This window comes from Oryza sativa, chromosome 3 (genome assembly GCF_034140825.1).
Source record: "Oryza sativa Japonica Group chromosome 3, ASM3414082v1".
In the NCBI taxonomy this organism is placed as follows: Eukaryota; Viridiplantae; Streptophyta; class Magnoliopsida; order Poales; family Poaceae; genus Oryza; species Oryza sativa.
The window spans coordinates 18,013,627-18,040,168 of NC_089037.1; the positions used below are offsets into that span (position 1 = coordinate 18,013,627).

The following is a 26,542-nucleotide window of genomic DNA, read 5'->3' on the forward strand; positions in this document are numbered from 1 at the left end:
AAGTATACGGACACACATTTTAATTTTAAGTATTAAACGTAGACTAATAACAAAACAAATTACATATTTCGCTTGTAAACTACGAGATGAATTTATTAAGCCTAATTAATCCGTCATTAGTAAATATTTACAATAGCATCACATTGTCAAATAATGGCGTAATTAGGCTCAAAAGATTCGTCTCGTAATTTACATGCAAACTGTGCAATTTCATCCATATTTAATGCTCCATGCATGTGGTCAAAAATTTTGATGTGATGTTTTTTACCAAATTTTTTTGGAGTCTAAACAAAGCCATAAGATTAAATCGTATCCTGCATGTTTTTTAACATTGGACATAGCATTAGGTTTATACAAATCTCAACCTACTCATATGAGAATAAACATAACCACTCAGAACAAAACATATATGAAGAAGCTCCGTAAATCAGTAAGATCAATAAGCAGAACTGCAGAAGAGATAACCAAGTTGCACATGTCCTAGTAGGCATCATTACTGGCAAAACAGAGTAATTGTGACAATATGTGAGCACGTCTCTTGCCGTACCTGTTTGGTAATCCTGAAATAATAGGCGTTGTTGAATTTTGCATTAACGCCTGATGGAAATTTCATCACCATGTAAAGAAGCTATAAAATAAACACTAAAATGAAGCCAAAGCGCATAGACCGAGTACGCCACCTTACTTATTTACCTCTTGGAAGTAGAATTGCTTCCGCAAATTGATGTCAGATTTCTAATATAAGAAAATAATATGTTTGATTATAGGCAATATTTTTTTTCTAATTCATCATGCTGCTACGTGCGTCGTACGTGCATGATTACTTCATTCCTGTGAGAAAAACACAGGAAGGCAAGGGTGTCTGTCTTATGGGCCATGATATGTCGGTTTTAGTATTATGGGCCGTTAGTGGGCCGATCTTGTTACCAGGGCCTTATATTTTGTCACTTGACTACGCGCTGGAGTCATCGATCGAGGCATCCCCACGCCGCAGCTCGCAGCTCTCCTCCGGCGGCAATGGCGGCAGCGGCGGCGGCGGCGGCGCAGAGGCTCCTGGCGGCCAGCACGAAGATCATCGGGGTCGGCCGCAACTACGTCGCCCACGCCAAGGAGCTCGGGAACCCCGTCCCCAAGGTACAGCACTCGATCTCCGATCCCGAACCACCACTGGCGGTGGGTTCTCCCGTCGCCTTCTTCCCGCGGCGCGGGGTGCCTGATCCGGCGTGGCGTCGGTGGTTTCCGTGGGCTGCGTCTGGTTGCAGGAGCCGCTGCTGTTCCTGAAGCCCACCTCGTCGTTCCTCCACGCGGGCGTCGCCGGCGCCGCCATCGAAGTGCCGGGGCCGGTCGAGTCGCTGCACCACGAGGTCGAGCTCGCCGTCGTTTTGTCCCAGCGCGCGCGCGATGTCCCCGAGGCATCTGCCATGGACTTCGTCGGAGGTAATTATCTTAATAATATATGATGTGCTGTGATAAAATGGACCTAAACTGGCAGCATCCTTTCAGTTGATTAGTCGTGTGAGTTGCCATACATCTATATCCCTGATCATGGGAAAAAAGAAAACCGGTAAATAAATCAAAATATATTGCCCACCGGAAAATTCGAATAGGGCATGCCAATATGCTTTTGTTCTGTGAAAACTAGGTAGAACCTTGGAGTTACCATTCGGAACTATTTGAGCAAGTCTTGGAGACTTAGACAGGAAGTGGACAACTAGAGGACATAACTTTCACTCTTTCGGCGATTCCAGTAAACTTTGTCCATATACATTTGACAAGCTTGGTAGAAAGATTCAAACATGTAATTTTAAGCTCTTAGCCATCTAGTACTTGTTTCATGCCAGTTTTGGCATGACCAGGCACATGAAAGTACTAAAATAAGTGTAGCCATGGAAATCTGTGTCCAACGTTTGACCGTCCGTCTTATTTAAAAAATTTATGAAAAATTTTAAAAAAGTTAGTCACACATAAAGTACTATTCATGTTTTATCATCTAATAACAATAAAAATAGTAATCATAAAAAAATTTCAAATAAAACGAATGGTCAAACGTTGGAGGTGAACAGTGCAAAATTGCACTTATTTTGGGACGGAAGGAGTATCTTAATAGTGAGGAGTATTCGTTAACATCGTCACATTTTCTTTTACTGTTGGTTGCTATTCATGGTGGTGAAATGTGATCTTATTATTGTTTGGTTCAATACCAAATTATGCTACACTAAAGTAGCAGATTGTTCACCACTACTCTTTCTTTTACTGCTAGTATTTGTTAATGTGGGTTCTACGAGTCAACAAAAAGCTACTGGTTTTCTGTTTCCCCTTTCAGTGACAAAGTACATTATAATTAGTGGTATATCTTTCGATTTCCTAGGTTATGCGCTTGCTTTGGACATGACAGCAAGAGAATTTCAATCTGCTGCTAAGGTGTGCACTAGCTGCCCTGGTTTTCTTTGGTCTTTGTTATATGTGTATCATTATTGTCGCTTTATTGCCATCTATCATCCCCGGTGGTTTCAAAGGATAGATAAGAGCAGCATTCAAATTAATAAAATAAATTCAGCAACAAACTGCACACTATAATCTCAGTGGCTGCTTCTTTATTATGTTCATGCAATCATATCAACTAATTGTATAAGCTCCTAGAACAACTATTTTTTTCCTTTTGAATTGGTTATTACAATCTTGTTTGATCAAATATACCAGAATGTTTTTTGGAATTATTTTTGTGAAAACTTTATGGTAACTAATTGGCAGTTGTATCCTTGATACTTCTATGAATCAATCACATTTTCTTAATGTAAGAGCATCTCCAACAGTCTCTCCAAATCCCACCCTCCAAATGTCTATTTAGCCAACTCTCCATTCAATTTAGCAAGTCAAATTCGTTGTTTACTCCAACAGCCTCTCCATTTATCATCTCTATTCTGAGTCTATAACAGCGGAACCCATATGTCAGCCTTTATACCACTTTCTTCCTCATTGTCGTGCTCCTCCACTTCCCCAATCCCCTTTTGCTTGCGGCAGCGGCAGGGGTGGCCGTCCGCGGCGACGGCAGGGCGGCGGTGGCCGGGCGCGGCGACGACGGGGCGGCGGTGGCTGGGGGAGGCGACGACGGGGCGGCGGTGGCTGCGCGCGGCGACTGCGGGGCGGCGGTGGCTGTGCGCGGCGAGGAGGGGGCGGTGGCTTGCGCGGCGACAGGGCGGCGGTGGCTGTGCGCGGCGAGGACGGGGCGGCGGTGGCCGTGGGCGGCGAGGACGGGCGGGCGGTGGCCGGGCGCGACGATGACATGGCAGCGGTGGCTAGCGACGGTGGCGGCAGCCTGCTCGCGATGACGACCTCGACGACGACCATTCGAAACAGAGCAGAGCTGGAGGGAGAGGAGAAGCTCACGGGTAGAGGAGAGCTGGAGAGGGGATAGCCAGCCTAGGAGGCTGGCCAATATTGGCCAGTGGGTGGGCTTGGATGGAGAGGCATTTGGTTTGGAGAGTTGAATGGAGAGTCTGTTGGAGGAGTATTTTTAGTTCATTTGCCAAATTTTTAACTTGGAGAGCTGAGGGGGTGTTTAGATGGGGCTAAAACTTTTTAGTCCATGTCATATCGGATGTTTGGACGCTAATTTGGAGTATTAAACATAGACTAATAAAAAAACTAATTTCATAAATGAGAGCTAATCTGCGAGACGAATTTTTTAAGCCTAATTAATCTATAATTATGAAAAGTTTACTGTAGCATCACATTGTCAAATCATGGCGTAATTGTCAGGGAACCCAAAGATCGTGAGGATCCTGGACGAGCACCTTACGCACGCACTGTAGCTGATCTGGCAAACACAAGAAAGAAACAGAGGAAGCAGCGGAATTTTGGCGCAGCACAACAGCTTGCTGCTTTTCTAATTTACTCCCTTATATAACAAACGGGATTACAACGAAATCAAAACCACCAGGACCGCTTCTCACGCTGGCAATTCGCTGCGTCCATCCCCACAGCTGCTTAACGTGCGTCACGCTCTCGGCGCACGACGCGGGCTCAACGAGCTATTCTCGCGACCCTCAACTGAAGCACGACTGCCACAGATATCAGCAAGCTCATGCATGACTGAATCAAACAAATGCAGAAATAACTGACTAACTAACTTAACTAACCAAGGCACACACGTTTTATTTCCAACAAAACTCCCCCTAAGACTGATGTCCCTCAGTGACAGAAACCATACCAACCTTCCCTCGCATTTCCTGGAATTTGATTCGTGGTAGCGCCTTTGTCAGGATGTTAGCGAGTTGCCCTCCGGTGTTGATAAATTCCGGTTGGATTTCCCCATTCTCTACAGCCTCATGGATGAAATGAAACTTTGTCTGAATGTGTTTACTTCGGTCATGGAAAACATGGTTCTTCATTAGAGCAAGAGCGGACTGGTTATCCACCCTCAGCTCAACAACCTCAGGCGCGGCACTCCTGAGATCGCCAAGCAATCGGGCAGGCCAAATGCCCTGACATGCAGCTGATGCAGCTGCAATGTACTCCGATTCACATGAGGAGAGCGCCACAACACGTTGCTTCTGGGACTGCCAACTGACAAGGTTGTTGCCGAAGAAGAACAGAATCCCCGTAGTGCTCTTGCGGGTATCAACATCCCCTGCCATGTCGTTGTCGCTGTAGCCATGTAGCCTCCTTTCTCCCCCCTTGATGTAGCAGCAACCATAGTGAATTGTCCCGGCCACATACCGAACAATCCTCTCCATGAAACGACTCACATAACCAACGGCGAAGGCAAGATCAGGCATGGTATTCACCAGGTAGCGCAGGCTGCCCACCAGACTTCTATATTCAGTGGCATCAACCAATGGCGCCTTGCTGTCCTTGCTCAATTTCAGCCGAGGCTCCATGGGTGTGGCACATGTGTTGCAGCCCACAAGCCCGGTTTTCTCAACAATTCGCGATGCATACGCCGCCTGATTCAAGGTGATCACTCCGGATTCTTGATGCACCTCGATCCCCAAGTAAAAACTCAGAGAACCGAGATCGCTAATCTTGAACTCCTCCATCATCTGCCTCTTGAAATCTGTGATGGTGTCCTCATTACCACCGACAATCACCAGATCATTGACATATACTCCCACCAGCAGCCTCCCGCCGCCAGTGCCACGCTCATACAGACCGTGCTCGAGCGGACTCTGCTCAAAGCCGATCTTTTTCAACGTGGCGTCGAGCTTGATGTTCCATGCTCGCGGGGCTTGGCGTAGCCCGTACAGCGCCTTGTCGAGCCTGTACACCTTGTTCTCTTCTCCTTCCACCTCAAAGCCTGGCGGTTGGACGACGTACACTTCTTCAGCAAGCTCCCCATTGAGGAAAGCCGACTTCACATCCATGTGGTGCACCATCTATCCCTCCTGTGCAGCGAGTGCAAGAAGCAATCGAACCAAGTCAAGACGAGCAACTGGAGCAAATACCTCATCAATGTCTACCCCGACGCGTTCGACATAGCCCTTTGCAACCAGGCGCGCCTTGTGCTTGACAACGACGCCCAATCGGCCGATGCCCAGCCGGTAGGTCGACGAGCCGCCATGTGTGATTTTCTTCGATGGAGGCTATTTCATCAAGCATGGCGAGTCGCTAGGCCTCCTCACGCTCAGCCTAAGCGAACGATGTCGGTTCCTCACCACTGACCATCAACAACTCCTCCTGCACGTCGCGAGTTGCTAGCCCCGGCGTCATGGCCGGACCCAGCACGTTCTCCAAGCTCCGAAAACGAAGCGGGGCGTCATCGTGGTCGGTGTCGAGATCATCCTCGGCATTGGCTGGTGGCGACACGAACTCTACCTCCGATGTGACACTGCGCACCGAAGGTTTTCGACCTGGTGACGCCGGACTTGGGGCAGATGGCGACGATGGCCCCGCACCCGGCGAGGCCAGCTCCCCCGAAGCTGAACGTCCCACCGGCGTCGTGGCATCGTGGAACACCGACGTATAGTCGATGACGAAGTCGGTGTCAGCGCCATCGTGCTTGTCGCGCCAGCTCCATTCGGCCGCCTCGTCGAACACAATGTCACGCGAAACGTGGACGCGCCGTGCCGCCGGATCATAGGCCCTGTACGCCTTCGAGCCTGGTTCGTAGCCAACGAAAATCATCGGCCGACTGCGATCGTCCATCTTTTTGAGCGCCGGGGTAGCCACCTTGACGTGAGCGACACAGCCGAATGTACGGAGGTGGTGAACGGCCGGCGTGCAACCATTCCAGAGCTCGTAGGGGGTCTTGCCCTCCACGCTATTCGACGAGACCCTGTTCAACGTGTAAACAACATTAGTAATGGCCTCCCCCTAAAACATACCCGGCAGATGCTTCGCTTTGAGCATGCTCCTCGCCGTGCCGACGACGGATTGGTTGCCACGCTCGACGACGCCGTTCTGTTGGGGAGAGTAGGGCACAGTGAGCTCGCGTCGAACGCCCAGATCGGCACAGTACTCCTAAAAATGCCCGACGGTGAATTCTCCCCCCCCCCCCGATCTGTGCGGAGAGTGCGAAGCTTGTGCCCGCTCTTGCGTTCCGCCGCCGCCTGAATCCAGCGGATTGCCGCCGGCGCCCCGTCCTTGCTGGGTAGCAAGGCCACACACATAAAATGGCTGTAGTCGTCGACGAGGAGGAGGAAGTAGCGGTTGCCGCTAGGAGTCGGTGGAGAAATTGGTCCGCAGAGGTCGCCGTGCAGGAGCGCGAGCGGCTCACTGTGGCGATGCTCGGTGTGCTGCGGGAATGGGTTCCGGCGATGCTTTCCCGCCAAGCAAGCCTCACAGACCTGCTCCACTTGTTTAATAAGTGGCATCCCACACTAGCTGCTCGCGTCCCATCTTGTGCAGTGCTGTGAAGTTTACGTGCCCGAAGCGCGCATGCCACCGCCAGGCGTTGTCCCCGGCACGCGCAGTCAGGCAGACTGGCCGTGCGAGTGTGATGTCGAGCTCGTAGAGACGTCCAGGGGTGCGGAGGATCTTGGCAAGCAGTCGCCGCTGCTCGTCCCAGACCCGCATAATGCCATCCTCCGCCAGCACTTTGAAGCCGGTCTCATCCAGTTATCCAATGCTAATGATGTTGGCTGCAAGACGAGGGAGATAGTACGTGTTTTTCAGAGTGCGGTGCTCACCATTCTTGCAGGCAAACAGGACTGTGCCGCGGCCCTTGATCTGGACAACGGACCCGTCGCCGAGTCGAACGTTGCCGGTGATTTTCGTGTCAAGGTCGGCGAACGCCATCTTGCTCCCTTTCATATGGTTGGAGGCGCCGGAGTCCATGATCCAGCGCCCGGGATCATGATCCGCAGCATCATCTAGCGTCGCGAACACCTTCTTCTCCACCAGTTCTACCTCCTCAGCACGGAGCAGCGTGGGCGCGGCATGTTCTGCTGTCGGCGCGACGACGTCGTCGACGCAGCCACCGGTGAACAGCATAAGAGTCAGCTCGTCTTCCTCCTCCTAGGCAACATGCGCCTGCTCATCACGTTTGGTTTTGCTTCGGCAGTCTTTTGCCCAGTGCCCAAGTTTGCCGCAGCTTCGGCACTTGTCATCTTTGCGAGCCGGCCCAGAGTTGCCAGACTCCGAGCTCCCGGCCCTGCCGCCACCGTTGCGCCCCTTTCCGCCACGGCGCTTGCCGCGGCTCGACGGGCTGCCGCTGTCGCCACGTTTCGCCTCCAGATCCTTCTTCTTCCAGCGCTCCTCCCACTCGGCCTCCGTCAAGTACAGAGTCCCGGAGGTGTTCGACGACGTCTGGCCCGAGTCCTCCACCGCCTTCAACCTCCCGGTGACCTCCTCAAGTGACAAGGTTGAAATGTCGAGAAGAGTTTCAATTGAAAGAACGAGCTGGTTGAACCTGGGACGTGCAACGCGAAGATACTTCTCCACCACCTTGTCTGCGGGCTTAGGATCGCCAAGGTGGCGAGCTGGTTCGTGATGGTGGTCAGACACAGAGCGAAGTCCTCCACGGTCTCATCGGCGCGGAACGCTAGCCATTCGTACTCCGCGCGCACCTTCTGCGCGCTCGCCTTGCGAATGCGGTCGTTGCCGACGCGCATCGTCTTGATGCAGTCGCACGCCGCCCTAGCCGACGCTTTGGTCGCCAGGGTCCCGATCATCTCGGGCGGAACCGCGCTGCAGATGGCATCGAGTGCCATCCGATCTTCGTGAAACACCACCTCCATGCCGTCCGGCTCAACAGCCGCCCACAGGTTGCGAGCCTGCAGCTTGATCTTCATCAGTAGTGCCCAATCGTTGTAATTGGTTTTTGTCAGCAGCGGATAGTTCACCGGGTCGCCTCCATCCTTCACCACGCGGTGTATAAACAGCCTGTGGTCACCCCCGCCGCTGCCCGAAGCGCGGCCGCCGGAGTCGAGAGGAGAGCACGCAATCGGCGAAGACGAACGACGTCGCGGCATCAGAACTCCCTCTAATGCACGATCACGAGTCCACTTCCTAAACCTCGCTCTGATACCAATTGTCAGGGAACCCAAGGATCGTGAGGATCCTGGACGAGCACCTTACGCACGCACTGTAGCTGATCTGGCAAACACAAGAAATAGAGGAAGCAGAGGAATTTTGGCGAAGGGCAACAGCTTGCTGCTTTTCTGATTTACTCCTTTATATAACAAACGGGATTACAACGAAATCAAAACCACCAGGACCGCTTCTCACGCTGGCAATTTGCTGCATCCATCCCCACAGCCGCTCAACGTGCATCACGCTCTCAGCGCACGATGCGGGCTCAACGAGCTATTCTCGCGACCCTCAACTGAAGCACGACTGCCACAGATATCGGCAAGCTCATGCATGACTGAATCAAACAAATGCAGAAATAACTGACTAACTAACTTAACTAACCAAGGCACACGTTTTATTTCCAACAGTAATTAGACTCAAAAGAATCGTCTCGCGAATTAGTCTAAGGTTATGGAATAAGTTTTGTAATTAGTGTATGTTTAATACTCTAAATTAGTGTCCAAACATCCGATGTGATAGTGACTTGGAATAAGTCCCTGTTTTCCAAACAGGCCCTGAGTAGAGAGGCTGTTGGAGATGCTCTAAGATAATACTTCAGTCTTGCACTTCTTTTTTATACTTAGAAACCAATGTACTCTGCAGTCTGCGGGTCTTCCTTGGACTTTGTGTAAAGCACAGGACACCTTCACTCCAATTAGTGCAGTGGTAAGCAATCCTTTTGTTGGTCGTGGATTGTATTCTTTGAATGCTTCCCATGTCATTCTACTGAATATGAAATGCATAATTCCATTGCCGCATCCAATGCATTTGACTTTCCTTGATGGTTCTTGCTCTATTGAACAGATTCCAAAATCAGCTGTCGCTAATCCTAATGATCTAGAGCTCTGGCTAAAGGTAAACTATACCAATTCGTAGACATGTAGTGAATCTATCCATTTGCCCCCTAAGAGGTAGAAAGTACACAAAATTATTAACAAGCATAGAGAAATCTTGTCCAGGTTGATGATGAACTTAGGCAGAAGGGATCTACGAGTGATATGATATTTAAGATACCATCTCTAATCAGTTATATCAGTTCCATCATGACATTAATGGAGGGTGATGTTATATTGACCGGTAAATCACATTTTTGGAGAACAGTTTGTTGTGCAATAGAGTTGTGATTGTGGGGGTTATTGATGAATTCCTCTGCAGGTACTCCTGAGGGTGTAGGCCCAGTACGACCAGGACAGAAGATCAAAGCTGGTATAACCGGCCTCGTTGATGTTGAGTTTGATGTTCAGAAGCGCAAACGGTCATTTTCTACTTAATGTGATAGGCAAGAGATTAATACTAAGCAATGTCTTCTGCAGGCATATCAGTATATTGTTCTGCTTGACTCGATTAGGCAATAAAAAAATATATTAGGGTTGCATGCATTTATTTATTGGCGCAACTAAAAGAAATACTTTGCTCCATTAATTTCATGAAACTGGACTATACCTGCACAATATTCTTGGCTTGCCCGTACTGAAGCTAATATACATTATAAATACAGGCTTCCCATATGACATAGTGCACGAAAACGTAGATATTCTTTAAAAATATGCCTGTCTAATATATGCTTATGGATCACTTGTGATACTTTTCATGTAGAACTTCGAGAGCAGTATCAAGAAAATCCTCGATCTGTTCTTGGGAAATCCAGACCGTACTTTATCCCACATTTGTAATCCCGTATATGTTTATAGTTTCGTGTGATTTTCTCCGTCATGAAATTAAAGTTGTGTCCTGGATTTGCTAGCTTTATTATGTTGCAACAAAATTAAGCGATTAGACTTAAAAGAAAATTTACTGTCTATATGTAGTTGACATAAAGCACCCCTTAAAATTCTACACTTCTTGAACGGTTGAATCGCTTTGACATTCATACAAATATACAAACCATAATCCCTTCCTCTTTTTTTTCCTCAGCTCTTCATTTTCCCTCAGTACCATGCACTCACACTGAACGCCTCCTCAATACCTCTCGTCACCGCACCTTCACCGCCACCACTCCAACGCACTACTGCCCAACCTCACCGGCTGGCCAAAAAATGTTAACAGCATTGGCGAGGCCCACTGGCTGGCCACCATCTCCCTGGCTAGCGGAGGCGAGGTGCCTCTGCAAACCGTCCCTTTCTTCTACCCCATCTTTAACGGTTCCCTACTGCCTGATCCGTCGTTATCGGTCACCACCTCCTAACTCGATGCTCCACTTTACCCTTGCCAATAGCACTAGGCCACTAGTCACTCCCATCCTGCTTCAGTAGCTTGTGTTCCCAACCTCTCCCTGGTTTTCGTGCGCACGCTTTTTAAACTACTAAATGGTGTGTTTTTTTTAAAAAAATATATAGGAAAGTTGCTTAAAAAATTATATTCATCCTTTTTCAAGTTAATTTTAACTAATACTTAATTAATTATGCGATAATAAGCTGTTCCTTTTTCGTGCCGGAGAGATGTACTCCCAACCGGCACAAACGAACGCAGCCTAAGTGGTGTCGTCGCTACATCGTAGCCCACCCGTTCTATTGCCCACCGCCGGTTCGCCACCTCCTATGGCCATTCTTCTAAGGTCGACAATCTCCCCTTTCTTTTCCCTTCCTCAAACTCGTCTCTCACCCCTGCCGTAACCCGGGACCCTAATTTGTAGCTCCTCCATCGGTGTTTCGGGGTGTCATTGGTACCGGAGAAGAAGAGTAGGTCACCGGAGCTAGAGGAGAAGGGTCTGGAGCACGAATCGAGAAGCACATCCGGTGGAGCTAGAGGAGAAAGGCCTGAAGCATAAATCGAGAAGCACATCTAGTGGCCTAAGATTTGATTAGGGATGAATTTTCTGTTGACAGAAGGTTAGCAATGGGATTGCTAAACTTATGAGGCTGCATTTTTCACTTAATTTCAGTCAACCTTTTCCCTATGTGATTGCTCTCTATCATATGTCTGTACTATTTTGTTTTAAATGATGTTAATGGTGGTGTCCGAGTTTACTCTTAGGGAAAATACAATTGCCCCTTACTTCTCGATGTCATCGAGAATGTCACGGGGAATGTCACCGAATCCCAATCCCATATGAAGCCACATGGTTTCGTCCACAGGACAAAGAGCAAAGCGAGATGAGGACCGCAGAACGTACGTTAGAGATGTGTGCCGGTGCTGTGAGATGTGCCACTTTACCAAATCGCATCACTCAATCAAGACAAAATCGCCGAGGCATTTTCGGCGCCCACCGGGTATGTTCCTCACCTCACCGCTAATTGCATGCAGCGGCGGCGGATGATCGATGACCCATATCATGTGGGTCTAAAGTCCTTAAAAAAATTAATGATTTCGTTGGGAATATAAATGGCACAAGCAATCACTCACCACCGTCCACAATGCAAGAATAAAACACCCTGACCCTGATAGGGACCCAACATCATCCTCACCCTACCAATCCTAAACCAAAGTTCTCTCTCATCTCTCTCAAAGAGAAAAATCATAAATCAAACCCCACCATCTATCTTGCTCTAGATTTGGAAGAACTTTGTAGAAAAGAAAACCAACAAGAAATACAAGAGACCTTGTAGGAAAGAGATAGACATCCTACCAAACCATATGCACCAGCAGCCTGCAGTATGAGCCATAAAAAGGTATAGTATAGTATACTTCAACCAAAAAGTTATACTCTCACACCATCACAACACTAAGCAACAAGAACAGCAGCTAGCAGCAATCCCTAGTGCTAGTGGGCAGATGGATCAATTTGGATTCTCTTCTCTCCAACCAATCAAACTTTTCATATATTTTTTTCCCTTTTGGTAGATCAGACATCAACTATACTGAAAAATAGTAAAATACAAAGAGGAGTTTGATCTACTGCTGCTTTCTTCTACCATCACAGGGAGAGTGAGAGAGAGATCACTTCATGGCAATGCCAAGAACGAGAGGAGGAGGACGGTGAAGAAGATGGCCGGCTCAGCCCTCGGGAGCAAGCCGGCCTCCGCGGCCGCGCCGTCGAAGTTGCTCGTGCCCGGCGGGCTCAGGGCGCTCCCCATCCCGGTGCCATTGGTGCCGGTTCCGATGCCGCCTCCGGGGCTCAAGGTGCCGGTGCCGGTGCCGACTCCAGGGCTCAAGCCAGTTGTCCCAGCAGCACTGCATGAACAAAGGTGGAATAAAGAGCTTTAGATCATCATGCTCCTGCTTCGAGTTACACTGACTGAAGAGAATGCAGTCAACAGTGCATAATTCAGTCAGAAGACTGCTGATGGCTTGATTTGTTAACATGCTAATCGAGTGAAAATTATGAATTCGGTTGTCCAAGACTGGAAAGGGATCACTTTGGAAAGCCTGTCATCTCATTATTGTAAGCTGCAAAGTGCATTTCTAATGCAAATCAGGCTCATCGTTCTGTCAGTTATGTCCTTCACACATGACGCACATGCGAGAAAGGCTGTCCAACTTTTTGTTAAGTAAGAGTTAAGACGGCAGCAATAATCAGCCTTATGGAAAATAATACTGTATCAATCTCTTCTCTGAATACCTGACAAAACTAGGAGACAAATTGTCAGGCATTTCAGATCGGTTGGATAAAAGTTGGATGTGTAGAAAGTTTGTGTTACTTTGTCTAGAGAAAAGCATGCTAGTAGCTCTCGGTTTCAAATCGGTTGGGAAAAGAAAGATGGAAGCCAGATTCTTCAAAGGAAAGACACAGGAACATCACTCCAGTTCAGACATTGCAACAAACTTGTCAGTAAATCTTTGAAGTAATTAGTGCGAGGGTAGGTTATCACATCAAGTTGATCTAGACTAATCGAGCTGCAAAGAATATTATTATAGTAGTATATTGCATTTCGCTATTAGTACTAGTTTAATTTACTGGTGTCGGTGGATGGAGCATGATCAATCAATGGTTCCAAGATGCTGATTCAGCAGGTGTACTACATTTGACTAATCTTCCAGAATAATTTGACCGTATTCCGTGGTAGTACTAATAGCTAATTACAAACTAAAATGGTAAAATAAAGAGTATGCCACAACTTAATGCAGGAGGAGCAAAGAGATTCATCATGTTACCTGGCACTGGAAGGGAAAGTGCATCCAGAGAAACCTGCAAGCAGAGAGAGCAACAAGCAAGGCAACATGATGCATGAGAAACCAACTCAAATTAAGAAAAAATAGCACAATAGAGTAGCAAATGCATCAGCTGCAAGACTCAGAAATCCAGCAGGTCGTTTGGTGAAGAAATCTTTAACTTGAGGTGGGAGAGGGAGGGAGGGAGGGAGTACGTACTGGGGTCGGAGGAGGAGAGGGTGGCGGCGCCGCCGAAGTCGCAGGTGGCGCCGGAGGCCCTGAACTTCTGGAAGTAGCTGTTGGCGGCCCAGGAGCAGTGGGCGGCGACGGTGTTTGGGTTGTAGCAGCCGCCGCTGGAGAGGATGGACGTGCAGTCCGCCCCCTGCCCGCACGAGTAGTCGATCGCCTTCTGCAGCAGCGCCGTCGGCTGCTCCGACCGGCACACGCAGAAATCTGACACGAAATTAATGCATACATGAGATGAAAGAAGCCACCTTACACTCGAGCGAAACACATGGCTTTTCTTCCTTGTTATTAATTAGCGGGAAGGATTAATTGAATTCAGTTGGATTTCTTGAGAAATTTGAAGCAAAAGAAGAAGAGGTAGAGGCAAAGGACCTGAAGCCGCGAGGGTGGAGGAGAGGAGGAGCACCGCAAGAACCAACGCCAACGCCGCCGCTGACTCCATCACCGCCGGTCGAATTAACAAGAAGCAGACGATGACCGCGCGTAGGAAGAGCAGTTGGGTGGGGCCGTAGCGTAGCTGTTGTAATGCGCGGGAGGGAGGAGGAGGGCCGCCGCACCCACCGCAATTGTAGGTAGGCAGCTGGGGATGAGCTGAGCTCAGAGCTCTCTGCTCTCACACTGGAGTAGTACGCGGGTAGAAGAAGACAGAGGGTTGGGACCGATGGAGTGGGTCGCGACTGACAGGACGGCGTGCGGAGAGATCATCTGGTGTGGTCGTTCGGTTCTGACAGGGCCATGGGTTTTTACTAATGTGCTCGGCTCAACGGTCGGATCGGCACATTGGATCCAGCGCGTGCATCGTGCCTGCATCCCTGCATCTCGCATGCTCGCCTTCCTGTCCGTTTCGTTCTCTTGTCCTTTTTGTTTGCTCTCCTATCACGGTCTTTCCATCGAAAGAGATGAAGAATGAAGATAGATGGTACTCCATCTCCTAATATAAGAGATTTTAATATTTTATTTATATTGTTTGACCATTCGTCTTATTTAAAAGAATTATACAAATATAAAAAATAAAAAGTTATGCTTAAAGTACTTTGGATAATAAAGTAAGTCACAAATAAAATAAATAATAATTCTAATTTTTTAATAAGACGAATGGTCAAATAGTGTAAGTAAAATGTCAAAATCTCTTATATTAAGGGACGGAGTAATGAATATAGATGGTACGTGCATGATCGATTTGATCATGTCGTGTAGAATCCAGGTTCAAATAGTTTGTTCATTAGGATACCTTAGCTGCATACGTAGTTGCACTTCTACCAGACACATTTGCTTTCTACTAGACACCTTTTCTCTTAAAAAAAAACTTCTACTAGACACCTATTCAAACGGTTCGTCTCATTACTACCGTATCCTATTTCCATACTTCTATCGCTCCATCCCGGTAAGAGTGAAGAACCTGTTACTGTCTCGGCTGTGCTACTAGAGGCTCTAGGGAAGTCGGAGAAGAAAGCACTTATTTTGGGGTGAGCTTACTACTTATATGCTTCGTAAGAAGACTGGAGCAGACTATCATAAGATAAAAGATCTTCTTGCAATTTTAGAAATTTGGAGGATTCATATCCTCGCAAAGATCTAGCATTTTCGGTGAAATGTCACATTTGGCATCTCCAACATGCATGTAAAGTTGACATTACCAATAACTTAGTATTTCTAGTCCAACTTTATGCATTGGTAGATATAAGCTCATAAGAGAATATGGCTATGGCTAACTTTAAACATAGAGCTAGCCATAAATAATATAAAACTGTTTTACATCTTTTCTATATGTGCGTGTGTATTTTATCTTTTGTGCTAAAAGGGTGAAAAGCTATTTTTTTTGGGCTCTAGCTTAAGGTTAAGAAGAGACCTAAAACATTGTAGTCTTTGATACTCCGTCCATTTTAGGTTATAAGATGTTTTTACTTTGGTCAAAGTCAAACTGTTTTAAGTTTGACTAAGTTTATAGACAAATATAGTAATATTTGCATTACCAAATTAGTTTTATTAAATTAATAATTAAATATATTTTTATAATAAATTTATCTGAGTCGAAAATATTACTTTTTTTGCTATAAACTTGGTCAAATTTAAAGCAGTTTGATTTTGACCAAAGTCAAAACATCTTATAACCTGAAACGGAGAGAGTATAAGACAAAAAAGATATAGTTATGGCCACACCTTATGACTATGAAAATTAAGCATACCCTAAGGCAGCATTCCTTTGAACGAGACACATAAGAGCTGCGTGTATGTTTTCCGGATTGCTAAACGATACGTATTTTGCCAAAAAAAGTTCTATAGGAAAATTACTTTCAAAAATGATATTAATATATTTTTCAAGTATGTAATAATTAATACTCAATCAATCGTATGGCAAGGGGCTTCAAGGGTTCACCTCAGTTTACATATCTTGTCAATATTATCATTTCCCCTTCTCTCAGACACAATGTATCTCTTTAATATTACTGCATGAAAAAATTGATGAGATTGTACTCACTTTTTATGGAGCATGCGTATGTGTAGTTTAAGTAAGAGGATCATGGAATTCTACGGTCCCATCCTTTGGCTTATTCATGGAATAAGGGCAAACATCATATTTGCAAACAAAAAATAAATTCAAACAAAAAATAATTTATGAATAAAACTTGTATTTGCCTAACATACCTCCCGATTGAATCCATCAAAATTTCACCATTCTTCCTTTCTACTCTACCAGGAGCAGCAGTCTGGGAGCTAGGGTTGGCCCCGTCTCACCACATCTCCTTCCTCTCGCGCCGCCGTCATCCCCGCGTGCCGCCCCACCGTTGCTCCTCCTCTTCTCACTCTGCTATCGTGTCGCCGTCCCCCTCGTGTTTATTCACAATTTACTTTTTGGCTTATTTGTTTAGCTTATTCGTGTGAATTTTCTTGTAATAAAATAGATGTCACACACTGATTTTTTTTCAGGAATTAATAAATTATTTCTACAGTTTATATTAAAGTACATATTAATTTACAAGTGAAGTAATTTTGGGAAATAAAATTTCCCTTAATAGATTGCATCTCCAGATTTTTATAGGATTTTTTAGAGCTCAATTGCTAATTTTAATACTCCCTCCATTTCAAACTTTTTTTCCTAGTCAAAATTTTATAAGTCCGATTAAGTTTATAGAAAAATATAACAATATTTCCGATACAAAACAAACATATTATCAAAATATATTCAATGTAACTTTTAATGAAACTAATTTGATGTTGCAGATATTACTAACTTTTTCTATAAACTTGGTCAAATCTAAAGATGTTTGATTTTAAAAAAAATCAAAGCGACTTATAATATGAAATAGAGATAGTAATACATATATATATATATATATATATATTATTTAAGGAATTATGTAAATGAAAAACCAAATAGAAAACCCTCCCCTTAATCTGGGCTGAATCCAACCGAACTCTTTTTCCCTCTCTGCCATCCTTGCTCTCTCCCCACTGGTCCATTCCCTCCTCTTCCTTTCTTTTTCCTTTCGGTCTCCTCTCCCTCCAATGAAATAAGTTCACTTCAAGTCCTTCAATTTATCGTCGAGTCTAAAATTCATCCCTGAATCCAAATAGCTCATCCTTCAACTCAGAATAATGTGTCAAGTATCAACTTTGTTCCCTCGGCAGTATATTGGGCCGATATCAGCTGATGTGACGAGTGGAACTTACATGAAACCCACATATCAGCGGCCCAACTCTTCTCCCTCTCCCTCTTCCCTCTCTTCCCCCTTCTCTCTCTCACTGGACAACAGCGAGGCTGGGCCTGGGATGGCGAACTACAGGGTGGATGGTGACGGCGACACGGGCAGTGAGGCCAGCCAGCACCGCAGCGATAGCGGTGGCAGCACCGGCTCACGCCGCACCACCTCGACCAGCTTCGGCAGGACATGACCTTTCTCATGACGAGCAGATTTGAGTTATTGATTCTTTTTTCTTCCTTCTGGTTCTCACTTTGCCGTTTGCCATTGAGAGCAAAGCTGACTTCTTGATGTCCCTTCTTCTAGTTTTCTTCACGATCTGTGTTCTGATGCCTTAATGCCTTTACGTCAGGGGAATGGACGGTGATGAAAAACTGCAAGAAAAAAACACCACCATCTTTCGGGGTTGATTGGCATGGCCTTGGGCCATGCTGCCAACTCTGCAATTCTGATGTCCATTGCCAATCCTCTGAAAGTGTTCCTTTTTATCCCTTCAACTTTTGGGGGTACTTTTCTACACAGAGGTGGAACAAATCCATTATAAGGCCAGTCACAATGGCTAGTGTCATTGCACGGCTACCCAAAATATTATACCATCTTCTCTCAAATGAAATCTTTTATGAAACAATCCCCACAGTGGAGGGGTTTCACTTTGACGTTTCCAAGACTAAGCAAAGCATTTAATTGATACAAGTTGCTGGGATCATTTGTACCCAAAATCCGGCGCGGCGCGGGAGAATGCGGAGGTCGCACGGCGGAGGCGGACGCAAGAGATCCGGTGAATGAAACGAATCGGCCTCAACGGGGGTTTCACTCTGTTACCGAGGACTTGGAAACGACGCTGACGAGTTTCACCAGGATGAAACTCTTTCCTTCTCTCTCATCCCCATTTCATGCAAATAATCATTTTTTATTCAGTCTTACCCCTATTAAATGTGCATGACACACCAGTGAAACCCCCATTGTGACTGGCCTAAGGGTGTCCACAGTGCGTGACATGGCATTCGCCTTCCCCCTTCCACATCAGAGATTCCCAGCCACGTATACTTCTCCCGCTAGAAACTGAAGAACGCGGAGCCAAACAAAGCTCCCCGTTCCTCATCAAAGTTGTCAGTGATTCCTCAATCCTCGTGCCGAGCAGCGTGTACGCCTCACTCCGCCTCATCACCCGAGGCGCCCCAATCTCCCTCGGTCTCTCCGCAGCTCCCTCTCCCTCTCTCTCTCTCTCTCCATTCGGTGGGCAGCGGCCTGCGTCACGAGGCAGCGGGGGAGGGGTGGCTCGGCGGCGGTGCGGGGTGGCGGTGCTCGGCCACAGCGGCGCGCGGGGTGGCGTCATGGTGGAGGAAGAGGATGACGCGGGCGGCGGATCCGGTGACGGGGAGGCATGAGGGCGGCGGATCCGGCGATGGGGAGGCACGAGGCAGCGGATCCGGAGGAGACGTCAGGGCGGCGGATCCAGCGACAGGGAGTGCGCGAGGTGGCGGATCCAGCGACGGATGTGGCGGCGGCAACTCCATCCGGCGGCGGATCCACCGCAGCCAAGTCCCCGCTCCTCCCTCCTCCCCTTCCCCTGCCGTCACCACCCCCTCTCCCTTTCTCAGATCTGGCACGCGGGGAGTGGTGGAGGCTGCGGCGGGGCTCTGCAACGGCAGTGGCGAGGCGGAGGCGGTGGAGGCCGGTGGGGCTCGGCAGCAGCGGCGTCGAGGCGGAGGCGGTGGAGGCCGACAGGGCTCGGCTGCAGCGGCGTTGAGGCAGATCCGGCGGTGGTGGTTCTCATCGGCCACTTCAAGGATGACGACGGCAACCTCGAGTCGAGTGCGACAACGCCGGCGACGGGTTCGCTTGGGCCAACGGCGGCCGGCGGATTTTTGTGATGATGATGTCTTGTGATGCTTCAGCTGTTAATGTGTTGATATTTGTGACGCTGGAATGCTATGTTAATGTCCATTTTCATTTTTTTTGCAACTTACTGGATGAGACGGTAGAAAGAGATTTCAGGGATTTATTTTTTTCCTTGGAAAATTATTTTCACTGGCGGTTGGCATAACACAGCTGCCATCGAAAATAATTTCACTAGAGGCCCTTGAAAGGAAGCCGCTAGCGAAAATTATTTTCGCCGGCGGTGGTCTTAAGACTACCGCCAGCGAAGATATGTCTTTGCTGGCGACTAGCTTAAGATAGCCACCAGAAAAGAAATATCGATAACCGCCAATGAAGATCTTGATCTTAACTGGCCTTTGCTTTGTCGTGACGCCAAATGCCGCCAGCGAAGACCTAAAATTGCCGCCACGAAAGATGGTTTTCGTAGTAGTGGCATCTTATTAATCCTGAACTGTCCTGGTTAGGTCTAATCTTCTAGGTTATCAGGTGTTTATTAAATTTACTCAAGTCAATAGGTTCTTATCATAGTTTCATCGGAGTTCCAATGGATGATGTATCCGCTTATCATGTTTTAAGTCGCTGTATCGGTTAAACTCACAAAATTCAGTATAATCGGCTAGGAATTGCAATTGTCATATGCAATCTAATAATGTTTCGGTTAGGTCTATCTATATTGTTGTCTATAATTACAAGTTACTAGAATTTTATACTCCATCTTGTTATTATCGATATCGGCTTATTTTTTTCTTATATAGAATTTCGATAATATACTACAAGATAATTGAGCTATGGCCCACCAATTTATTACAACAAAAAAAATAATTCGTAGCAATATACTGTACTATCGCAATGATAATTTTTATGTGGTAAATAACTATATTTTGTTACAACAATCTACAATCGTTGTTTTATTCAGTATTTTTGTTGAAATAGGAAATGAGCTATTGCCAAAAAAAACATTACTATTGCAAAAACATGTTCTATTGCCACAATTTTAATTTATGTGGCAATTTGCATAGTATATGGTACTTTTTACTATTTTCTGTTGCCACGGTCAATAAATTCGTTGCAATAAAAAAATATCATATCATAATTTGACTTATTCTTTTCATATGAACATGGATTACGATAAATATTGTATGAAATTTAGAGCTCTACAACTTAAATTTTTCATTTAAAATCTTTTAAATATTCAAATTCATGATTCAAATCTCGGATAGGCAGACTCAATGGAATGTTATGTATTTTTAAACAAAATTGATGCGTATGCGTGTTGGTAATGGAGAGCGTGTGTGAGGGAGAGATCTTAGGTTTGAATCCTAGCCATGATAAGATATCAAAAGAAAATAGTTAGGATGATAAATTAATATTGAAACATTTAATTTGGTACGTAGAACTAATGCCACACATGGAATGGTGGCAATAGTTATCTATTGCAACGACGTGAAGTGGTGCAATATATTTTTTTGCTACATCCATTTTATGGCAATATCAAACTTTGTTACAACTAAATAAAAATCGTTGCAATAACCTATTACCACGCTATTTATTACCACGGCTAGCAACGATTTTAAGATTGTGGCAACATGTACCTATTGCCACAATTTTAGCATTATTGCTACGATTTTTTCATGGCGATAAATTATTTTTCTAGTAAGCTTTGTTCTAAACACATCGGCCTATACTCAAAGATATATTATTTACTCAAGACTTGCTACCCGATTATGGTTATTGTAGATTACATGGATCGTTGGTGCCAGGCAATATGCAGGATTGAGGTAAAAGAGAGGGGAGACAGTTATTTTTATACACGTTTGGGCCTCTTAATTGACAGGTAATAGTCATACTCCTGTTAGCCGAAACTGGTGTTGACTTAATCTAGTCCCCATCGGCCTTGTAGCATGGATATCTCACGTTTGGTCAACTTCTAGTGTAGTCTCTAAATTTCTCAAAATTAAACTCAGTGAGATTGGAGATGTCTCTAGATCCCACATGTTGGCCTTTGTGGCTACTACATTAGGTTTGTCTAAATATGTCTAGATCGACGTGTCCATTTTCCTTCTAGGGAGTCTTGTATTTATACTCTTGGGTAATCCCTTGTCCAAATAGAACTAGGGAGATGAGTATGGACACGATTCGAATAGTTCTTGTAGTGCCTAAAGTAGGACTCTGCATCTTTTTCCTTATTCGGAATACCTTTCGTATATCAGACATGATTCTATATAAAACTTGCTATATGGTGGGCCCCTCTAAGTCGGTATGTCTTACTTATAACATTAACACTATATATTTAAAACGTGGTGGTATCATTAAGCCAAATCAATGGATGTGTACTCCCTCATGCAATATAGAATTCAACTCAAACGTAAAAAAAAAACAAATGGGAAGGAATGGAGTAACAGAAATACAATGCATGCGTCCCTCGTGCAATATAGAATTCAACACAACATAATCAAAAAAATTCAGACAAATCAATGGATGCGTCCCTCGTGCAATATAGAATTCAACACAAATGTAATCAAAAAATTGTGAAGGAATGGAGTACGTAACGGAAATCCAATCCATGTGTCCCTCGCGCAATTAATATAGAATCAACATAAACATAATCATCAAATTGGGAAGGAATTAATGGATCGGAGTAACGGAAATGCATGCTTCATTCAAAGTAATGAATAGCCAGTCTGGCTTGTATGGGTGTACCGTTGCCTCGTACTCACTTCGGTTTTATAATTCTTACGTTTTAAATAAGATTGAAATCAAACTTTTATTGTGTGTACCGGTTGCACATCCAGGACAAAAAGGAATTATCAACCAGTACTAATGTACACTTCTCCCGTAGTCACTATAGATAACATCAAAAATATACATTTTAAAGACACTAGAACAACATATATAGATTTATCTTATAAAATACTATAATAAAAATAACATGCATTTCATTATTGTATATATTATAATAAAAAACGTTCAAAAAATATTTTTTAAAAACCGTGTTATTATTATTTAAAACGTCAAAAAATTACGAAACCTGAGCGAGTATTAGTTTGTAACTAATTAAATAGTCGGTGCCGTTGCCTTGTATTAATTGCCTGCATGGTACTGTTGTTTCAACTTCTATTCAAGCATATGCTTACATAGTTAATTACATGGGGATGGGGATGATGTGTGGTGCAAGCGTGGCGCTGGCTGCTAGCTTCCAGTATCCGCGGTGGGTGCACAGCTGCAGCGTTAAGTGAGGGTAGGAAACAGAGGATGAGTGTTGATCTGATCCAAGAATATAAAAACCGGCGAGAAGATTGAACAATTCAGAGGTATATATTCCTTTCTTTATGTCATCACGTGCAATCGGATTTACAGGCGACTAACTCAACTCTCCCAAAACGGCTTTGCTAAAATTGTGTCGACATATTTCTGGGCTAAATACAGTCAGTTTGACGATCTGCCATCTAATCTTCTTCATGATTCGTGCAAAGTACATTTGATAAGCTGATCGAACAACTTGCTCCTAAGTTTGCGACTATTTTTTGCTTTGCATGACACGTGTTGGTCATCAACGAATGTAACTACTCTATTTACACAGTAATTACACATGTATAATTTAGCACTTAGATATGTAATTTTGATACTTACATTGTAAATACACTAAAATTACATATGCAATTTAGATACTTACATATGTAATTTCAAGACTTACATTGTAAATACACTAAAATTACATATGTAATTTAGGAACTTACAATGTAAATACATACCAACTATTTTTTGATAAAAAATATGGCGCCATAAATATAGCTACTCCCCTCCCAAAAACACAACCCCCTCCCCCGAGCGTAGCAACATAGGGAAATCCCTACTCCCCCCCTACTCCGCCGCGCCACCACCGGAGCGCGACATGCCAGGAAGGCAGTGGCGGGTCCATAATCCAGTGACACACTTGGTCTCCAGCACGGGTAGAAGTAGCGAAGCTTAGGCGGCAGTGACGTGCCTTGACGAGAGCAGCCACGGATCAGGAACTGACACCCCCTCCCCCCACAAGATTCGGCCGCCCTAGGCTGGATTTGGCTAGGGTCGCAGTCGGGGTGGCTTGGTGAAGGGCGATGCAGCTGGCGGCAGCGGGAGTAGGCGTGCTGTGGAGTGATGCAGCCAGCGGCAGCAGGAGGCCGCACGGTGTGGAGGGTGCAGCTGGTGTGGTACAAAGGTTGGTGGGAGCCCACGGCACGGAGGCGCAGCCGGTGGTATCGGAAGGCCGACATGGTACATGCGACCGTCGAAAGGTCGTCATGGTGCAAACAACAGGGGCACGGATGAGAGGACGGTGCTCCGGCGGGAGTTCCACCGTGAGCGACGATGCGAGGCGACGACGACAATGGGGCCGTGAGAGGGGCGTTGCAAGCCTGCAGTGAGCCCCAATCTAGATGATAGTCCTTTTACGGCAACGCCTTGCCGTCACAAGATGACCACAGGCATGCTAGTGCGGGGAGAGGGGATCCATTCTTCTCTCTCAACCTCTCCCTTTCTATCCCTACTCTAGAGCGTGCCGAGTGTCAAGCTCCAGTTTAATGGCCAGCAGGTGACGAGGCATTGGCGTGGTTGTTGTTGGAAATTTGGTCATAATTCGGCATATTTTAATCCAAAATATTAAGACAATAAACATGATATTTACAATATGAGTAGATCTAGTGACAGTACTAGATGTATACAACTTGAGTATGCTTAATATAAAATAAGCATCAACATTTACATAGTAACGTAATGCTGCTATTACGAAGAGTATTAACAAAGAAACATCTAATAGAATCGGGAGAATGAAAGTATACCTCGAGAACGTCCCACCGCTGGATTTTGAGGCAGTATTGCCTCCGTTGATGTCATTCATCGTCTTGTCTCCAATCTCCGTCGACATCTTGATGAAGGCGTCGATGCAGCAGTAGTAGCCGTGAAGAACAAGAGCAGTCGCGCTTGAAGCGCTACCCAAAAACTTGATCGTCCGCCTACCCGTGCAGGTTCTCAAGCGGACGGAGTTTCGGAGGCACCTGCTCATCCCGTACACCTGTGCGCGCAGGTAAACAGAACCCAGGAAGGATTCTGCAGCTCATGAACCGAGGAGGAGGAACTCGAAGTGCAAGAGAGGTCGGGAAGAACTTCTTCTGTTCTTCTGGTCGCTGCGGAGTATATATATGTGAGCGCGAGAGTAACGTTCAGAGTCATCAACCGCGGTGTTTAATTTCGTAACCGACGCGCAGCAACTATCTGCCTCGCCTCGCCTGGTTGTCTGCGCACCATCTCAACCGGTCAACAGAGACTCTCCACTAGCTCCGTATTTAAGTTGAGACCTCTTCACTTAAATTTCCAAGGTGGTATTATTACCCATAGCACTTAATGTAGGCCAATGGAATTTATTAGGATTTAATTGGGCCTAGCCCATTAATCTAACAGTTGTCGTGCATCTAAGGTGTGCAGTTGGTAGTGGGCACTATTTTTGCCAGGTAGCCTGGTAGCCTGAACACGGGAGAAAAAAAGATTACGGGTGTAAGCCTAGCCCATCAGGCCAACAGTAGCAATGCTTGCTGCCACCGCTTTCCCCTTGGGATATTGTTTACGTGAACTTTTCTACCTTTTTGATGGATTTTTTTTCAGCTGAAAATTAACCACGTCCTGACACATTAGGACAGCGCCATTTAGAAGATCGTTTACCCTAGGATGTTGTGTTCTCCTTTGATATTCAGTGGCGGGATTCGGTCGTAGATACGTGGTGTGGGTGTTGGTTTTCTTTCTTTTTCTGGCTATATAAAGCCTTTCAGGACTGTAGAGTGGCGGAACTAGAAAGAAATAGCAGTGGGGGCTGAGCAAAATAGAGTTACAGTCCCCCTCCCATCTACATATGGTAAAAAATTTTAATGGGGCCTTCATGGGGTCTCTCATAGTCTTCACGCCAGTAATGAGGGCTCGAGACCCCACCGCCCCCATGTTGGATCCGCCCCGTATGTATTTTTTTTCATGCTTGTCGCATGCGTGTTGTTTAAAAACAAAGTTATGTGCAATCGGCAAAGTTAATCTGAATGGGATCACTCTTGTTAGATAATGTTAGTTAGTTTGTTATAGAGATAGATTAGTTCTGTTACTGCATGTACTTTCTTTTATCTATCTCTATATCCAGGATTGTCTCAGGTTGTTGAGATTAGTCCTATCCTTTGTACACGCCACGGCAGAGGCTCTTTCTGTCTATATCAACAAAGGTGCGGCCCCGTACAGGGGTTCAACGCTTCTCATTCCGTTTTACATGGTATCAGAGCGAGACCGATCCAATCCAATCTCTTGAGCGCGACGCCATGGCGAGTTCGTCGAAGAACAATACCGGCAACCCCCTAGTTGGCCAGCCCGTATCAGAGAAGCTAGGAAAATCAAATCACGCCGTATGGAAGGCGCAGATTCTGGCGACAATCCGAGGTGCCCGTTTGGAAGGGCATCTCACAGGAGATGATCAGCCGCCGGCTCCCATCCTTCGCCGGAAAGAAGGAGAAAAAGAAGTTGTGGTCAGCAATCCAGAATATGAAGAATGGGTTGCAACTGATCAACAGGTACTCGCATATTTACTTTCCTCCATGACTAAAGATCTGCTTGTCCAAGTTGCAACCTGTAGAACAGCAGCGTCGGCATGGAGTATGATCCAGGGCATGTTCGGGTCAATGACCCGAGCACGAACAATCAACACACGACTCTCCCTCTCCACACTGCAGAAAGGTGACATGAACATCACCACGTACGTCGGCAAGATGCGTGCCTTGGCTGATGATCTGATGGCTGTTGGCAAACCTGTTGATGATGATGAGTTGATCGGCTACATCTTTGCCGGTCTTGATGATGAGTTCGAACCGGTGATCTCGACCATCGTCGGGAGGCCGGATCCAGTCACTATTGGAGAGACCTATGCTCAGCTAATCAGCTTTGAGCAAAGGCTCGCACATCGCCGGAGTGGAGATCAATCTTCTGTGAACTCTGCAAGCCGCAGCCGTGGACAACCACAACGCGGCGGCAGCAGGAGTGGTGGCGACAGCAACCGCGGCCGAGGAGCTCCAAGCAATGGCGCCAACCGCGGAAGAGGAAGAGGCAACCCTAGCGGTGGCCGAGCAAATGTAGGAGGAGGAACTGACAATCGACCCAAGTGTCAACTTTGC

The 26,542-nt window shown here is 46.1% G+C and overlaps 3 protein-coding genes and 2 non-coding genes across 5 annotated transcripts; 4 read left to right on the top strand and 1 right to left on the bottom strand.

The window, feature by feature from the left end:
* The first annotated feature begins 967 nt into the window (after window positions 1-967).
* Window positions 968-10,019, top strand: LOC9266575 (probable acylpyruvase FAHD1, mitochondrial). Its single transcript, XM_026023798.2, has 7 exons — window positions 968-1,134; window positions 1,263-1,437; window positions 2,369-2,421; window positions 9,115-9,177; window positions 9,316-9,366; window positions 9,471-9,588; window positions 9,667-10,019. Exons 1-7 carry the CDS (start codon window positions 1,018-1,020, stop codon window positions 9,780-9,782), a joined length of 693 nt encoding a protein of 230 aa, XP_025879583.2. The 5' UTR covers window positions 968-1,017; the 3' UTR covers window positions 9,783-10,019.
* A 2,086-nt stretch (window positions 10,020-12,105) lies between these two features.
* LOC4333134 (PLASMODESMATA CALLOSE-BINDING PROTEIN 3) lies at window positions 12,106-14,501 on the bottom strand. The gene is made up of 4 exons (XM_015773292.3): window positions 14,158-14,501; window positions 13,759-13,992; window positions 13,543-13,576; window positions 12,106-12,621 (listed from the first exon to the last, which is right to left on the bottom strand). The coding sequence occupies exons 1-4, from the start codon at window positions 14,225-14,227 to the stop codon at window positions 12,393-12,395; spliced, it is 567 nt and encodes a 188-aa protein (XP_015628778.1). The 5' UTR covers window positions 14,228-14,501; the 3' UTR covers window positions 12,106-12,392.
* A 3,343-nt stretch (window positions 14,502-17,844) lies between these two features.
* Window positions 17,845-17,943, top strand: LOC112938473 (small nucleolar RNA SNORD96 family). The gene has a single exon (XR_003241672.1). It is a non-coding gene; the product is annotated as a small nucleolar RNA SNORD96 family (small nucleolar RNA).
* Window positions 17,944-18,598: 655 nt separating this feature from the next.
* Window positions 18,599-19,451, top strand: LOC4333139 (uncharacterized). The gene has a single exon (XM_015773572.3). The coding sequence runs from the start codon at window positions 18,837-18,839 to the stop codon at window positions 19,374-19,376; it is 540 nt and encodes a 179-aa protein (XP_015629058.1). The 5' UTR covers window positions 18,599-18,836; the 3' UTR covers window positions 19,377-19,451.
* Window positions 19,452-26,179: 6,728 nt separating this feature from the next.
* Window positions 26,180-26,318, top strand: LOC112938382 (small nucleolar RNA Z247). The gene has a single exon (XR_003241581.1). It is a non-coding gene; the product is annotated as a small nucleolar RNA Z247 (small nucleolar RNA).
* The last annotated feature ends 224 nt before the right edge of the window (window positions 26,319-26,542 follow it).